Below are 18009 nucleotides of genomic sequence, written 5' to 3' on the forward strand. Positions count from 1 at the left end.
TTCTCCCCATCAAATTTCAAGTTGAACACAATCATATTGTGATCAGTGGTTCCTAAGAGTTCTTTTACCTTAAGCTCCCTAATCGCCTCCAATTCATTACATAACACCCTAGTAAGCTCAATAACAAACTGCTCTAAAAACCTATCTCTTAAGCATTCAACAAACTCCCTCTCTTGAGTCCCACTGCCAACTTGATTTTCCCAATCCACCTGCATGTTAAAATCTCCCATGACTACCATAACATTGCCCTTGGATTCGCTTTTTCTATTTCCTGCTGTAACCTATGGTCCACCTCCCAGCCACTGTTGGGAAGCCTGTATAAACTACCATCAACGTCCTTTTACCCTTGCAGTTTCTTAACTCAACCCACAAGGATTCAACATCTTCCGATCCTATGTAACACCTTTCTACCGATTTGATGCCATTCTTTACCAGTAGAGCCACACCACCCCCTCTGCCTACCTTCCTATCCCTCCAATATAATGTGTAACCTTCATGTAATGTGTAATTCAGTTCCCAACTACAACTATCCTTCAGCCACGATTCAGTGATGGCCACAAAATCATACCTGGCAATTGTTAATATTGCAACAAGATCATCCACCTTATTTCTTACACTATGCACATTTAGATACAACACATTGAGTACCATATTTGCTGTCCTTTCTGACTCTGCATCCCTAATGATTTGATTATCCCTGTTGGCTGCAACTAAGTCCCAGCACCTGCCTGCCCTTCCTGACAATCTGTCTGCATGCTATCTCTACTTTTTTACCATCCATCCTTTCCTGAGTCCCTTCACTCCAGTTCCTACCCCCTTGCCAAATTAGTTTAAACCCTCCCCAACAGCTCTAACAAACCTGCCCGCGAGAATGTTGCTCCCCCTTGGGTTCAGGTTGCAACCCGTCACTTTGGAACAGGTCATTCCTCTCCCAGAAGCGATCCCATTTATCCAAGATCCTGAAGTCCTGCCCCCTGCACCAGCTTCTCGGCCAGACATTTAACTGCCAAATCATCCAGTTTCTACCCTCATTGGTGCGTGGCAAAGGCAGCAATCCAGAAATTACTACCCAGGAGGTCCTGCTTCTCAGCTTTCTACCTAGCTCTCTAAATTCTCTTTTCAGGACCATATTGTTTTTCTTTCCTATGTCAATGGTACCAATATGTACCAAGACATCTGGCTGCTCCCTCTCCCTCTCCAAAATGTGGACACAATCTGAGACATCCCTGACCTTGGCCCCTGGGAGGCAACATACCATCCAGGTGTCCGTTCACATCCACAGAATCTCCTGTCTGTTCCCCTCACTATCAAGTCCCCTATCACTACCACTCCCTTCTCTCTCTCTTTCCCTTCTGCACCATGAACTCATGCTCAGTGCCAGTAACATTCTCCCAGGAGATCATCCCCCACAAAAGTATCCAAAGTGGTATACTTGTCTTTGAGGGGAATGGCCACAGGGGTACTCTGCTCTAACTGCCTATTTCCATTTCTCCTGACAGTCACCCAGCTACTCGCCTCCTGCAACTTCGGGGTGACTACTTCCCTGTAACTCTGATCAATTATATCCTTGCTCTCCTGTACAAGCCGAAGGTCATCCAGTTACTGCTCCAGATCCCTGACACTGTCTTCAAGGAGCTGCAGCTGGATACACTTTATGCAGATGTAGTTCCCCAGGAGACTCTGGGTCTCCTAGTTCTCCAACATCCAGCACGAAGAGCACATCACAGTCATTTAAATGGTGCAGTAAGAGAGGGGGAGAAACCAAAAAGAAAGCCTTAACAGATGCTTTACATAGAGCCGATGCCTCTTCCAAACCAAAGTCTCCCTTGAGCCAAAGCTTGTCGCTTCTACTCTCGCCACTGGTCTACTCACGTACAATGGCCGCTTCACTTATCCCTTCTGTATTTTTATTTAGTTCGGAGAACTCTTTATCTTGTGTCAGTTGAAGCATATGGTGAAATGTGTTGTTTGTGATAACAGCCAACACACCCAAGGATGTGCTGGGGGGTAGCTGCAAGTGTCATCACACATTCCAACGCCATCATAGTGTGCCCACCATACCCTGCAGAATAACACAGAACGTACCAAGCAACAACAGCAAAAAGAAAATCCCCATTCCTCCCTCCCTCTGATCCACCACACAATACAGAATCCTCTATCCCCAGGACAGGCCATTTTCTTCACCCTCCAGCCAAATTGTGAATTCTCAAACATTGGGCTTCTCGTCAACCTTCAGGCCTCAACCTAGGACTGACTGATGGCAATGAATGAGGACCTCGGTGAGGACTACAGCTCAGCATTCAATATTATCATCTCCTCAAAATTAATCAGTAAGCTTCAAAATCTAGGTCTCAATACCTCCTTGTGCAACTCACTAGCAGATTGATAACAATATCTCCTCTACAATCTCCCATCAGCACAGGTGCACCACAAGACTGTGTGCTTAGCCCCCACTCTACTTGCTTAATACTTGTGACTGTGCAGCTAAGCACAGCTTCGATGCCATATTTAAGTTGGCTGACGACACCTTTGTTGTTGGCTGAATCAAAGGTGGTGACAAATCAGCATATGGGGGAAAATTGAAAATCTGGCTGATGTTGCCACAACAACAACCTCTCACTCAATGTCAGCAAGCCCAAGGAGCTGATTATAGACTTCAAGAGGAGGAAACTGGTCCATGAGGTCATCATCAGAGGTGGAAAGGGTCAGCAACTTTAAATTCCTCAGTGTTATCATTTCAGAGGATCTGTTCTGGGTCCAGAATGTAAGTGCAATTATGAAGAAAGCACAGCAGTGCCTCTAGTTTCTTAGAAGTTTTCAAAGATTCAACGTGCCATCTAAAACTTTGACAAACTTCTACAGATGTGCAGTGGAGCACTTATTAACTAGTTGTATCATGACCTTGAATGGAAAAGCCTTAAAAAAAGTAGTGGATACAGCCCAGTACATCATGGGTAAAGCCCTCCCCACCACTGAGCACTTCTGCACAGAGTGCTGTCACAGGAAAACAGCTTCCATCATCAGGGTCCCCCACCATCCAAGCCATGCTCTCTTCTCACTGCTGAAAGAAGGTACAGAAGCCTCAGGGCCCACACCACTAGGTTCAGGAACAGTTATTACCCCACAACCATCAACCTTCTCATCCCATAGCCGAACTGTTCCCATAAACCTATAGACTTATTTTCAAGAACTCCGCAACTAATTTTCTTGATAGTTATTGCTTATTTTTTGCTCATTTTGTATTTACACGGTTTGTTATCTTTTGCACATTGATTGTTGCCCATACTATTGGGGGCTGTCTTTCAGTGCTCTTATTGTGTTTTGTATTTACTGTGAATGCCCTCAAGAAAATGAATCTCAGTGTTGTATATGGTAACATTTATGTACTTTGATAATAAACTTAATTTGAACTTTTGAGCTTTGAACTTTGATCTGAAATCTAGACCTCGAGCTCTGGGCCTCTAGATTCAGAATAAAGGCATCCCTAGAAAGACCCATCTAGTATTGCCAGGTTAAGCACAACTCAGGTTACATACCATCTAAAACTGCTACATATACACTTCCATCCTACACTCCCAAGATGAATACAACAGCATCAAACATAGTAAGATTTTCAAGCAACATCGTTAGACATAAGCTGTGTCTGGGCTCTCAGTTAAGATTACCTCTTTTTACTAGCATGCTTCAGCTCTGTCTTTCAAGTGTTTATAGAAACTTACATTTATTTCAGAACTTTTACAAGTCAGAGATTAACAAGGAGGAGATGTACATCCGTTATATCCATAAACTGTGTGACATGCATCTACAGGCTGATAACTACACAGGTAAGGGTCAGTAAGCTTGATGCAAGTTCCATAGAAATTAGAAGTTTCATATTGTGCTAAAGCAGTACACCACGTGACTGGATTCCACACTGATCCTTTCTTAATTTCATTGTCTCATGAACCAGACAACAACATTTATAAGTTTTTCCCATGAATGTGAATAACCTCATATTTTGTGGCATTATACTCCATCTGCTACCAGTTTGATTCATTAACTTTATCTGCCAATAGCTTTTGTCTGCTTCTCACAACCAGTTTTTTTCCACTTGGCTTTATAGAATCAGCAAACTTAGCTGCCTAAATCATCCATATGTACTAAGTTGTGCGGAGCTGAAGGCCCAATATAAATCCTTCAGTCAGCTAACTGATCTGCCAGTCAAAAACTTGTTCATTTTGCCTCACTTGTTCAGCACGGCAATGTGAAAATTGAATTAATGACATCAACAAAATTATTGACACTAAACTTTACAGTTGTATTTAACTAAGCCTCAAGTTTGTCAAACTGGAAAAAAAAATGAACACATTGTGCATTGTGTGGCTTGATAGTATTCTGAGTATTCATGGATGAAGACCAGATTGCCCTTAGGATCTCTAAGCCTATTTTGATAACCTTGACATTTAATGTTCAGAATGTACTACATGTCTTAAGAGATCAAAATCCCTGTGTTCCCCCAAGAAGCCATTGCTTTCAAGTTTTGCCATCACCAGTCTCTTCTGATGTCTTGAGTAGTATTACTCACTCAGTGAATTCACCTCCAGCTCACTGTTTTGCATGTATGTCTCCTTTCACCATTCTGAAGAGACTCTTCCTTGTTCACATTTCCATCTCCACATACACCCATTCCTCTTGCAGGTTACCTTCCCATGCAGTTGCAGGAGATGCAGACCTTGCCTTTTCCCTCTTCCCTTCCCAGTATCCAGAGGTGAAGCAGTGTTTCACTTGTTAAAGAGACTGATATAGAATGACACAAAGTTAGGTATAAAGTAATTTCTAAAGTGGATAGAAGGATATTACAAAGGAATATAGATATATTAAGTGTATGGGTAAAGCCCTGGCAATTGGAGAATAATGGTAAATTGGTAAATCGGTTTATTGTTGTCCATGTACAGAGGTACAGTATAAAACTTTGTTTTGCATGCCATCCATACAGATCATTATCTCAGTGCATTGAGGTAGTATAAAGGGAACACAATATCACAGGGCAAAATGAGGTGAATTCTTAGAGACATAGAGTATTGATTGGAAAAATAATAGAATAATTATAAGTAATGAGTAGATCTGCAGAGAACAGCTTGCAAAAGTCACCATACTCCAGTGTCATCTGAGAAATGTTAAAAATGCATATTAGCTAAATAATGAGAATGGAGGGCTGGGGAGCACAGAATGATCCTGAAGTGCTAATGTAAAATTTATAAAAGACTAGTAGGCAGATACATCAAGTATTAAAAAAACAACTAACAGAAAGTTATTGTTCATTGCATACCAAATTTAAAGATCGACTGAAGCTCTGGAATTTACAATATTGGGTTGGGATGTTGAATTGTTATTTTTCTTGTAGATTAACTGTCCTAAGCTTGCTTGCATTTTATGTGTGTATTCACCTATCTGCATGTAATTATTCAGTGAATTTTCTAGGAATTACAATAGTTACTTCTGTATTTTTCCAGAAATTTCTTAGTTTTTAGTAGCAGATATCACGCTACTTATATCTGGCTATTTTGTAGGTTAATTGCTTCTTTTTTAATCTTGGTCTCACCTCTCCCTTGGTTGTTTTTCATTCTGGTAACATTTAATAAAACAGCCATTTGCAAGAAGTTTTATCCCTCATTCTCGACTTCTGAAGTATCTTTGTACCACAAAAGCATCAAGATCACAACAGCAGTCAGCATCTTCAGTGTAGAGGGAGAAACCTAATTATTCTTCTAATGTTAGAGACTGTAGGATCTCATTAGTTTTGTGATAATATAGACTATTTCTTAGAGTCCATGCTTTCTTGAATTAATGTGTCTTTCTGTCCTTTAGAGGCAGCATTTACACTGATGCTGTACTGGGAGCTGCTTCAATGGGAGGACAGACCCTTGCGGGAGTTTCTGCACTACCCAGCACAGAGTGAGTGGCAGCGCAAGGAGGGATTGTGTCGCCAGGTTATCAGCTACTTCAACAAAGGGAAGGTGAGTGCCAGAGCTTCTTCTTAGTGCTGTTGACATCACTGGTAACAGAAAAAAGTGATCAACAATCAGCTGTCTGTGGTTGCTAAGGCTAGGTCCACACTAGACCGGATAATTTTGAAAATGCCAGTTTCGCGTACAAACGATAGGCGTCCACACCAGGCATTTTTGAAAATACCTCTATCCACCTTAAAACTGGTATTTGGGCGAACATCTTCCTACTGGGCATGTGCAGGGCTCATCTATAGAAAACAAGCGACATGTTTGGTGTCGAATCTCGTCGTGAAAGTATGTCCAGTTACAGACTAGAAAAACTTTAAAACTTAAAAGGAAATTGCCAAACGACGGACAGCTGTTTCCCCTCGCACAGGAGGACTTTGATGCACCATCAATAACTCTCCGAGACGTGAGGCGAGATATAGGCTTTTATTGGCTGGAAGAAAGAACAAGCAGCAAATGACCACCACACTACATCCTGGAGACTGAGGGCAGGGCTCAGGCTCCAATCGCCTTTATACCGGGGTCTGTGGGAGGAGCCACGGTCAGTCAGCAGGGTGGGGGGGTCCTGTCCAGACAGGTATATGTAGTTCACCACAGACTTAAAACTAAAAAAGAAAATACTGGAGCGCATGGAGGCAACCAACAGGGAGTTCACAGACGATATTGGAAACATTTCCTACAGCCGTAGTCTCTTCACCGATGAATGGGACGACAGCTACAACTAAATGCAATAAGGCTTGTTACTGGGCAGAAGTGAAATGTGCTGTTACCTCATTTGTTTGCCTTTACTTTTGCGATGTCTTTCTGTATTGTTTTGCTGTATTTAACATGTGCAGTAAAACGAGTTACTGAGCAAAAGTGATTTTATTTTCACCTGAGTAAAAGTAAAACTCACAATTTTCCTTTTTTTGGCCTTAACATTTTCACGTCTATGACAAACATAAGCTACTACTTAAAAATAACATTTTGGAAGTAGTGACAATTGCATCTATTGAATGTTTGCACAAGCAATACATTAATAAAGCACCTTGTTAAATGTATAAAACATGTCTGCATCAGTGTTATCTTGTATTTCCATACAATGTTACATTAGGTTGTAACTTATCTATTGTCAGAGAAGTACTTGTATAAATAGGTAAACCACCTTCATACAAGCAAGGACAGAAAACGGCAAAATGAATATATTTATTTATTCAGTAAATTATGGGTCAAAGTATTTGATGAGTACATTTCTAACTCTTCTGGCTTCAGTCTCATTGCCATCTGTTCTGAAGTTGTTAGGTTGTGTGGGGGGTTGAAATTCTCTGTCATACTGCAAAGCTGCAGTAACATTCTGCTCGGGGACAGTCTCCTGAAGTCATCCGCCATTGTTGCTGTGGTGTTGGAAGTTGCGTTCAAGAAAACTATGAAATGCCACACTGCCACTACCATCTGTTCCGGCACGTCATGACAGCGTTTTTAAAAAGTTTCAGTTACCCCATACACACTACACCGGCCAATCAGCATTTTTAGATTTAAACACTCTGGAGAGCATTTTAGAAAAGCCCCATTTTCGGGGGAGGAAAATGCTGTTTCAGTGTAGACAGAGGGTCAAAACAAAGAGAAAAAGCTTCGGTTACAGATTTATCCAGTCTAGCATGGATGTAGCCTAAATCTGTACTTGTGTGACAAATTCATGAACATCTGGAAACCTCTCTGAGAAATTCCTGATGGTGTGACTGAGAGGGCCTCTGCATCATAATGGAATCATGCAGGGAATCCGGAAATACAGGAGAAACCTCGTCGGGAGACAAAGCCAGAGCTATCAAGCTATCCGTTACTGAAAACAAGCTAATCGGAAACATCAGGAGTACTCTGCAAAACAGTTAAAAGACTGAAAAGACACAATTACTCTCAAAAGCTTCTAAACACACCAAGCACTTTAAACAATATAAAAGGTAGGTTTACAACCCATTTGAATTTTTAAAAATATAGATTGAGAATATTTTACATTAATTAATTATTTATGATGAATGGTATTAGACATTGCCACCATCGGAAAAAGACTGTGACTCTACTTCATCTATAGCTCTGTCAGGTCTCCCTCAGCTTCCGACACTCCAGGAAAACATTCCAAAGCTGTATGGTTAGTAGGCTAATTGATCCCACAAATGTAGTTGGACTGGAAAAGCCTGTTACCGTGCTCTATCGTTAAATAAATAAAATATATACTTTTCTGTGCAAAAGTCTTAGGCACACATGTAATTTCCTGGTTAAGAACATGTTTTATTGTATTTCTGCTATGGTGTGAGTTGTTTTTATTATAGCAGTTTATCTGCAAGTGCAGTGCGTCCTGTTAGTTAGGCTTCATAGACTAGTGTTTTGGCTTCAGCGAAAGATAGCGAGCCGCTTGTCCAACTTAGGAATGTTGTGTCAGCCACTCGGGTTTGTTTTGGTAGGGTGTTGTAACATTCTGCCTAGCGGGATGCAGTGAGAGAACTGGGCAGGATCAGATTTCTGAAGGACAGTAGTCTGGTTGGGGTCTTTTGTGAGGAGGTGCAGAGAGGAGCACAAAGGAAGCCGTTTGGAGGATCCCAGCCATGGGGGAGACCCTATTGTTTTGTTCAGACATATGGTTTCAAGGAGGAAGTGTCAAAACTTCTGATTTAGCCAGTTTATTCATGATGTTCTTCCAGGGAAATTCAAACTGTAGTTGGTGGTGGAAGTTCAGGAACGTGAGTGAAGTGATACACCCAACTACTACAGAAGCGAGTTCCAATGTTTATGTGCCCATTTAGACTGGTTTAATTGTAATGGGCCCTTTTTTTTCCTGTTAACTGTTGAAATATTGGTAAACTGGAGCGGAAGTTTTCCAATGGTCGAGTAGTGTCCTGAGTTGTACCCTCTTTCCCTCTTTTGTTGAAGCGACCCCTGATGCCACATAAATAGGGGTTTTGCAAAATGAAATGAAAAACCTGCAAGCCAAGGAATCACAGTTGAAGTCGCTGGTGCTGCAATAAAATGTGACATGTCTGCTGGGAAACTCAGCCCACATGAGGAACTGTCTAAGTAGAGGAATGCTGCTGAAAGGGGTCTTTTGACCTGGGAGGCAATTGGTATTTTCTGTTACAACTGTGGAGGTAATGGACATTTCAAGTGAGAATATGAAGAACAGGAAAACCTTCAGAAAGTAACCCAACAGTTGCTTAAGCAAAAAAGAAAGATGAAAACCTTCAGAGGGACCCAGTAAGGGAACAGCCTGGTGTCTCAGAGAGAACAGGTTCCACTAAAGTACAAAACACTCTTCCTGAAGGTTTGATGGAACCAAGCTCTGAAGTATCCATACAAATTGAAGGTATTTGATGTATTTACCATTGACGCCAATTAGTGCCCTTGAGATTTGGGGGCTGAGTGCTGATGATTACCTGTAAGATGGTATTTGCCATTGAACCTGGAGTTTTCAGAAGCAAATGTTGGAGTAGCTGAGATTATTGATACACTAGTGTTGGTCTGCCTGGATCAAAAAGGGTGAAGCTTCAATTGAAGCTCCAGTGTTATTAAATTACTATACTAAAGTTCAGAAAAAAATGAAATGCTTTGAAAATCTTCAGTTGGTGAAGAACTAACAGCAGTAATAGCTGATGAGCCTCTCTAATGTGTTGAAGAGTATGTTAGTACAATATACGTCACTTAGCTACTAAAGGGAGTGTTACCTAAAATTACTGATATCTTACAAAAATTAATCTCATTGTTATGCCTTATGACATTATTTGCATTGTGGTTGCAGTTCTGTGGAAGACCAAATGCCACAATAAATCTTTTTATTTAATGCGCTTAGAATGAGTTAGTGACAATGTTCCCTCTAAGGCGTCTGTACATACACATCTTTTGCTACTAGCGCACAAGGGAATTTAAACTGCACACAAAAGGTTGTCACCCTCCACCTCATTGGCATGTTAAGTATATTTAACAATGTACACAATCATATTTCCTTTTCCAGTTTCTGACGTGGATGGTGTTGACAGCGTGGAGTTTGCGTTGATTTGTCTGTAGATTTTAGAACTGGCTTATTTATATTGCTTCTATTGAAGAGATCAACAGTGCGCATATGTTGTTGTCACTGGGGAAAAAATTGCACAGCGCAATACTTTTGCACACACTAGTCATTACAAATTAGAGGGAACATTGGTTAGTGAGTAAAAATTATAATCAATTCTAGATTAGTTGAGAAGAATCCACAAAAATACAACAGACAACATGCCTGGGAAGAAGCCAAGCCCCCAGTCAATTGGCCAGACCCTGACCGGTGCAGACAGAGTTATGGATTCTCAGAGCTCGGGCTTGTAGCTCAGACAGTATTAACCCACTGGTATTCCAGGCATACTGTACTTTCACAATTCTTGAATTATTAAGTCCAGTACTGGTCGAACTACCCTTTCTTCCAGTGATGACATCCTGGAACATTTTACAATTTGCATTGAATTGATTTTTCCCTTTTTTTGTTTAGTGCTGGGAGTTTGGGATCCCTCTCTGTCGGGAACTGGCCAGTCAATATGAGGTCTTCTATGATTACCACAGTCTCAGCTGGATTCGGGTATGTATTGCAAAGTCATTAAAAAGGTAACTGTCCAGACTAAATTCCTGGTAAATAACATCAATGATGCAAATATATAACAAGATGAAAATTCAAATTCATTGATTTATCAGACGCACATGGAAACATATCGTGACATGCATTTCCAACCAGTATAACCTGAGGATGTGCTGGGGACAGCCTCCAAGTGTTGCCACACACCCTGGCGCCAACATAAGGTTCCCACAGTACTCAACAAAACAACACAGAACTTAACAAGAAACAGAACAACTGCAAAACAAACCCTTTTCCTCCCTTCCACCCATGCCACACACTGTTCCTCTGAATCCAGGACAGGTCTCTGAGCCTGTAGTTTCCAGGCTTTAGGATTTGACGTCCAGTGTTCCAGTTGACTTTCGGGCTTCAATTTTCTGCATTGAGCCTAGGCTAGCCGATGACAGGATCCCATACTCCAGGCTTGAACTCTGGCCCTCATTCCTCTTGCTTGCACAGACATCCAATCCTGCGACCCATTAAGCTGGGACAGCCCGCCATCCATGGGTGTTTGTCACCAATCCATGTCGCTAGCCTTGGAGTGCGGTGAAAGTCTAGACTCCAGCCTGACCTTTAACTCCTCCACATCCCTGTCTCTAAACCCTAATGTGATCTCTAACTTCACAACATTCCTGTCGGTTAACCCCAACCTGACCCCTAACAATCACCACCAACTACCGCCCCCCACCCCCGTCTCCAAAACATCCCAGCTAATTAAGCAAACAGTAAAATCTGAGCCACAAATTTGACGGAGACCACAGCTTGGCACTATTTGTTTATACTCACCTTTTATACAAAGCCATAAACAAAATGAATATTTTGGTATTTATCATGGTTCGGCTGAGGAATAGTCTATCAACTATCTTTTCATAAAATGCTTTCATATCAACTTTTTCACAAAACATAACTAATTTGAGACCAGTAATAACCAGTCTGTACTTTAATTATTTTTCAACCACGTTTTCCTTTTTTCATGTAATTCTGAACAAGATGGGAGAAAAATGGAGGGCTATGTAGGAGGGAGGGTTAAATTAATTTTAGAGTTGGTTAGAAGGTTGGCTCAACATTGTGACCGAAGGGCCTGTAGTGTTCTAAGTAAATGTCCAGAGGGATTACTCAAAACCATTAGCTAAAGGTTTGAAACTCATAATATTCAAGGCAGTTTATTGACCCATATAAAAAATAGAGCAAGTGGCAGGAGAGGAGGGATAATTGTCATTCTGGCATGATCTAACCAGCAGGATCTGACAAACAATCTGTACTGAGGCCATATCTATTCACAGTACTTATAAACAGATGATGGGGTAAAAGACCTGAATTCAAATTCTTGGATAGACAGCATTGGATAACAACATTAGAATGCAGACTATTAGATTATCACTGTATTATGTGAGTGGATGCAACTATGACAAACAATATTTCTGAAAAGGTTGGAGCAGAGAACTTTTTAAATAGTGGAAAGCTAGATGCAAGTAAAGTTCATAAAGCCTCAGAGCATGCATAAAGCCATTAAAATATCAGGCACAAGCATAGAAAATAATCAAAACGCTAATGGAATGTTATTCTTTATAATTGAGACATCTGGTAGACAAGCATGGTTGAATTACACTGCAGATTAGATTGCAGCTGGAGAACTGAGAACAGCTCTAGACAGTACAGTTTAGGAAGGGTATTATGCAGAATGCTAGAAGAACTCAGCAGGTTGGGCATATTTAGAAAGGAATGAATGTTCAGCATTTCAAACCAATCCCCTTCATCAAGACTCGGTCTGAAACATCAACTGTGTATTCACTTCCAGGGATACTGCCTGACCTGCTGAGTTCTTCCAGCATTTTGTGTGTGTTGCTCTGATTTCCAGCATCTGCAGAATCTCTGGTACTTAGGAAAGATATCAGTTTCCTTATAGGAATTGCACAGTAGACTAACTAGAATGATATCTGAACTTTGCAATAGTAAATTAAGGATGTACTCCCTAAAATTTAAATGGATTACTTTTCAGAAATTCTCAAAATATTAACATAAGGTAATAGAGCAAATTGAGGAAATTATTTCTACTGACTGGGAAATTCTACTTATGGAGCAAAATCAAAAATTTGAGCTAGGCCTTTTAGGGGTAAAGAGATGGGAGAAATTTGGGACTGTCTTCTGAAACAGGTACTAAGTCACATTTATTTCCAAATTCAAGAATTTTTCTTCATTAAATGTTGAAAATAATGTTGAGAAAACTGGGTCAGAAATAACGTCTACTGAGTCTCTCTGTGAGTGGATGTTAGGAAAAGGAAGGGGTCAATAACTCCACTGGGTGTTTTGTATAGACCTTCCAATAGTAACATGGACATCGAGGAACAGATAGAGAGACAGATTCTGGAAAGGTGTAATGATAACAGGGTCATCGAGGTGGAAGATTTTAATTTCCCAAATATTGATTGGCATCTTCCTAGATCAAGAGGTTTAGATGGGCTGGTGCTTGTTAGGTATGTTCAGAAAGGTTTCCTGACACAATATGTAGATAAGCCTACAAGAGCAGAGGCTGTTCTTGATCTGGTATTGGGAAATGAACCTGGTCAGGTGTCAGGTCTCTCAGTGGGAGAGCATTTTGGAGATAGTGATCATAATTCTATCTCCTTTACCATAGCATTGGAGAGAGATAAGAACAGACAAGTTAGGAAGGCTTTAAATTGGAGTAAGGGGAAATATGAAGCTATCAGGCAGGAATTTGGAAGTATAAATTGAGATGTTCTCAGGGAAATGTGCAGCAGAAATGTGGCAAATGTTCAGGGATATTTGCATGACATTTTGCATAGGTACATTCCAATGAGACAGGGAAAGGATGGTAGGTTACAGGAACCGTGGTGTACAAAGGCTATTGTAAATCTAGTCAAGAAGAAAAGAAAAGCTTACGCAAGTTTCAAAAAACTAGGTGATGATAGAGGTCTAGAAAATTATAAGGCTAGCAGGAAGGAGCTTAAGAATGAAATTAGGAGAGCCAGAAGGGGCCATGAGAAGGCCTTGGCGAGCTGGATTAAGGAAAACCCCAAGGCATTCTGCAAGTATGTGAAGAGCAAGAGGATAAGACATGAGAGAATAGGACCGATCAATTGTGACAGTGGGAAAGTGCGTATGGAACCAGAGGAGATAGTGGAGATGCTTAATCAATACTTTGCTTCAGTATTCACTATAGAAAAGGATCTTGGCGATTGTAGGGATGACTTACAGCGGACTGAAAAGCTTGAGCATATAGACATTAAGAGAAAGGATATGCAGGAGCTTTTAGAAAGTATCAAAGTGGATAAGTCACATAGACCGGACAAGATATACCCCAGGCTAATGTGAGAGGTAGGGAGAAGATTGTTGAGCCTCTGGCAGTGATCATTGCATCATCAATTGGGATGGAGAGGTTCCGGAGGATCGGAGGTTGTGGATGTTGTTCCTTTATTCAAGAAAGGGAGTAGGGATAGCCCAGGAAATTATAGACCAGTGAGTCTTACTTCAGTGGTTGGTAAGTTGATGGAGAAGATTCTGAGAGGCAGGATTTATGAACATTTGGAGAGGTATAATATGATTAGGAGTAGTCAGTATTGTCAAAGGCAGGTCGTACCTTATGAACCTGATTGAACTTTTTGAGGATGTGACTAAACACATTGATGAAGATAAAGCAGTAGATGTAGTGTATATGGATTTCAGCAAGGTATTTGATAAGGTACCCCATGCATGGCTTATTGAGAAAGTAAGGAGGCATGGGATCCAAGGGGACATTGCTTTGTGGATCCAGAATTGGCTTGCCCACAGAAGGCAAAGAGTGGTTGTAGATGGGTCATATTCTGCATGGAGGTCAGTGACCAGTGGTGTGCCTCAGGGATCTGTTCTGGGACCCCTTCTCTTTGTGATTTTTATAAATGATCTAGGTGAGGAAGTGGAGGAATGGGTTAGTAAGTTTGCTGATGACACAAAGGTTTGGGGTGTTGTGGATAGTGTGGAGAGCTGTCAGAGGTTATAGCAGGACATCGATAGGATGCAAAACTGGACTGAGAAATGGCAGATGGAGTTCAACCCAGATAAGTGTGAAGTGTTTCATTTTGGTAGGTCAAGTATGATGACAGAATATAGCATTAATGGTAGGACTCTTGGCAGTGTGGAGGATCAGAGGGATCTTGGGGTCCAAGTCCATAGGACACTCAAAGCTGCTGCACAGGTTGATTGTGTGGTTAAGAAGGCATATAGTGCATTGGCCTTCATCAACTGTGGGATTGAGTTTAAGAGCTGAGAGGTAATGTTACAGCTTTATAGGACCCAGGTCAGACCCCACTTGGAGTACTGTGCTCAGTTCTGGTCACCTCACTACAGGAAGGATGTGGAAACTATTGAAAAGGTGCAGAAGAGATTTACAAGGATGTAGCCTGGATTGGGGAGCATGCCCTATGAGAATAGGGTGAGTGAACTTGGCCTTTTCTCCTTGGAGCGACAGAGGATGAAAGGTGACCTGTTAGAGGTGTACAAGATAATGAGAGGCATTGATCGTGTGGATAGTTAAAGGCTTTTTCCCAGGCTGAAATGGCTAACATGAGAGGGCACAGTTTTAAGGTACTTGGAAGTAAGTACAGAGGAGATGTCGGGGCAAGTTTTTTTTACGTAGAGGGTTGTGAGTGCATAGAATGGGCTGCCGGCAACAATGGTGAAGGTGGATAATATAAGGTCTTTTAAGAGACTCCTGGATAGGTACATGGAGCTTAGAAAAATAGAGGGCTATGGGTAACCCAGGTAATTTCCAAAATAAGTAATTGTTCAGCATGGCATCACGAGCTGAAGGGCCTACATTGTGCTGTAAGTTTTCTATGTTTCTAAATCATCCACAACTTTACTAAATATGGAATGGGCTCAGATAAATGCTACTCCAGTGAATTTGGAATGACAGCAGACCGAGGCCTGATGCTGAAGCTCATGACTGATGGCCTGCCTCTAGATTCTCACATGAAAATTAGTAGAGTGGTTGAGGAGGCTGAAGAACTGGCAGTACTTGTGTATTTGTACCCTAGAATCAGTGCTTAAGGAAGACAAGCTGAAAGCCTTGTATTTCCAGTTTGTGCTTCATAATTTAGTACATCCAAAATCACTTTATGACCAAAAACATACTTTCAGATTCAGATTTATTTATCACATATACATAGAAGCATACAGTGAAATGCATCCTAAGGATGTGCTGGGAGCAGTCCTTAAGTATTGCCACACATTCCAGCATCAACATAGAATTCCCAGGATGCTTGGCAGGACAACACAGAACACAACAAAGCAGAATACAATAGGCAACGAGACAAGTCCCTTTCCTCCCACCCACACATGGACAGTTCTCCAACTTCAGAACAGGCCTCTGGTCCTCACTCCTTGGTATTGATTCCCGGACTAGCCAATGACGGAATCCTGAATTCCAGGCTCGAACTCCAAGCACTCGACCAACTGGACCTTGTGCCTACTGCTCACACACACATCCACCAACCTTGGACAACCCACAGATGCCCTCCGTTCCGAAATCCACATTGCTGAAGTGCAGTTACTGCGATGATGTAGGAAATCATGTCAGAAATTCTTACCATAAAAAATGTGATAATTATCAAATAATACTCTTTTTTAGTTATATTTATTGAATGACACCAGGGATAATTCTGTATCACACAGCTTCTATTCACCTCAGAGAATAGATGGTGTTTCCTGTAAATCAATCCTTCCTCAGTACGGCATAGAGGAGCCTACCAATATTTTGAGCTCAAGACTCTCAGACCTGAAGCTGATAACAGCTGAGGTTTGGCTGCCAGAGAGAAACATAGTTTAAACATTCTACAAAAATATTCTTCACGTAACTTTTCTCTTGAGACTTTAACAAATTTGCCATGTTCAGTGATTCATCCTTAACCAATACTTTTTGCCTCTCTTAACAGAAAATGGAAGCTGCATATTATGACAACATATTAGAGCAGCAGCGCCTAGAACCAGAGTTCTTCAGGGTTGGATTTTATGGCAGGAAGTTTCCATTCTATCTGCGGGTGAGTGAAGTACAGATTCTTGTTATCCTTGCAAATATAAAAACTTTTAAAAACATAAATCTCAATGGGTTAGGCAGCATCTGTGGAGAGAAATGGACATTTGATGTTTTCATGTTAATTGGTCACTTGGGTAGCGTAGGCATGCTGGGCCGTAAGGGCTGTTACTGATCTGTCTCTCTGAATAAAATAAAATAAATATTTTATTCTGTTGTTCAGAAAGCTCTCTGAGAAGTAAGGGTGGCCATTCAGCAATGGGGCAGCAGGGACTACACAATGATGCAGCTGTAGAGCTTCTGCCTCACTGCTCGACCCTGTTCAATCCTGACCTCTGGTGTTGCCTTTGTGGAATTCATATGTTCTGCCTGCCTGTGAGTGTTTCTTTAGGTGCTCCAGTTTCCTCCCAGATCCAAAGATTGGATTGGGAAGTTAATTGGCCACAACTACTTATCCTTTGTGTGCAGGTGAGTAGTGGAATCAGGAGAGAGTTGATGGAAATATGGGGGAAATAATTTGGGAATTGTGGTGAACTATGTGCCTGTCGGGACACGCCCCTGCTGACTGCTCCTGTGGCTCCTCCCACAGGCCCCTATATAAAGGAGACCTGCGGCCTGAAGATCGGCCTCAGTCTCCAGGACCTTGTATGATAGACACTCACTCCTGGTTCCTTCTTCCAGTCAATAAAAGCCGATATCTCGCCTACGTCTCAGTGTGAGTTATTGATGGTGCATCAGGAATAGAGCAAGAAAATAAAGCAGAAAATTAACATTATCATGTCTTGTTTAGTTGCACTAATTCCCTCCTGATTTGATAAAGATACAAGTCCATTCCTGGTATCACTACACCAAATCAGACATTCCCATTTTTCATTACATTGCACACAAACCTTGATCGCAAGATTCTCTGGATAATTCATGTAACAGGGCCACGGTACTCAGTTCCAACTCTCTGACCCAGCTGTACTGCATTGAATCCCACATTGCCATCCTCAGACTCAGTCCATTACTACCACATCCCCATTACCAGTCTCTCTTCATTAAATACCACATTCCCATTGCCGGCTTCATTTCATTGAAACACACATTTCTATCCTAAGTCTCCATTGAACCCTCGCTTTTATCCTCAAACAGGACACTAGCACCCACACTCCTAACACTACATGCTCTCTGAACCAAAATCTTACCCTCTGTATTCACAGAAGACAGCACTCGATAAATCTCTGATCCTTTCTTTCCCAAGTTAATTAATTTGTGACTGCTTTCCTTATGGAATCCATTTTCATTGACACCAGTGAGAAAATCCGTCTCTGTTCCTGGAGGAATCATCTGCCCTGGAAAAATGGGCTTCACCTTGTCAGTGCTTCAGCCTTGATGCCTGT

General features: G+C 41.4%; 1 protein-coding gene across 1 annotated transcript in view; it reads left to right on the top strand.

The window, feature by feature from the left end:
• The window catches only part of dock3 (dedicator of cytokinesis 3), a 964109-nt gene that overhangs the window by 863088 nt on the left and 83012 nt on the right, over positions 1-18009 (top strand). Inside the window, exons 36-39 of the mRNA XM_059944552.1 lie at positions 3731-3824; positions 5848-5996; positions 10480-10566; positions 16530-16634. Of these exons, the coding sequence (XP_059800535.1) occupies positions 3731-3824; positions 5848-5996; positions 10480-10566; positions 16530-16634 (435 nt within the window). The remainder of the gene's footprint in view (positions 1-3730; positions 3825-5847; positions 5997-10479; positions 10567-16529; positions 16635-18009) is intronic.

The sequence above is a fragment of the Hypanus sabinus genome, chromosome 19, assembly GCF_030144855.1.
Source record: "Hypanus sabinus isolate sHypSab1 chromosome 19, sHypSab1.hap1, whole genome shotgun sequence".
Lineage (NCBI taxonomy): Eukaryota > Metazoa > Chordata > Chondrichthyes > Myliobatiformes > Dasyatidae > Hypanus > Hypanus sabinus.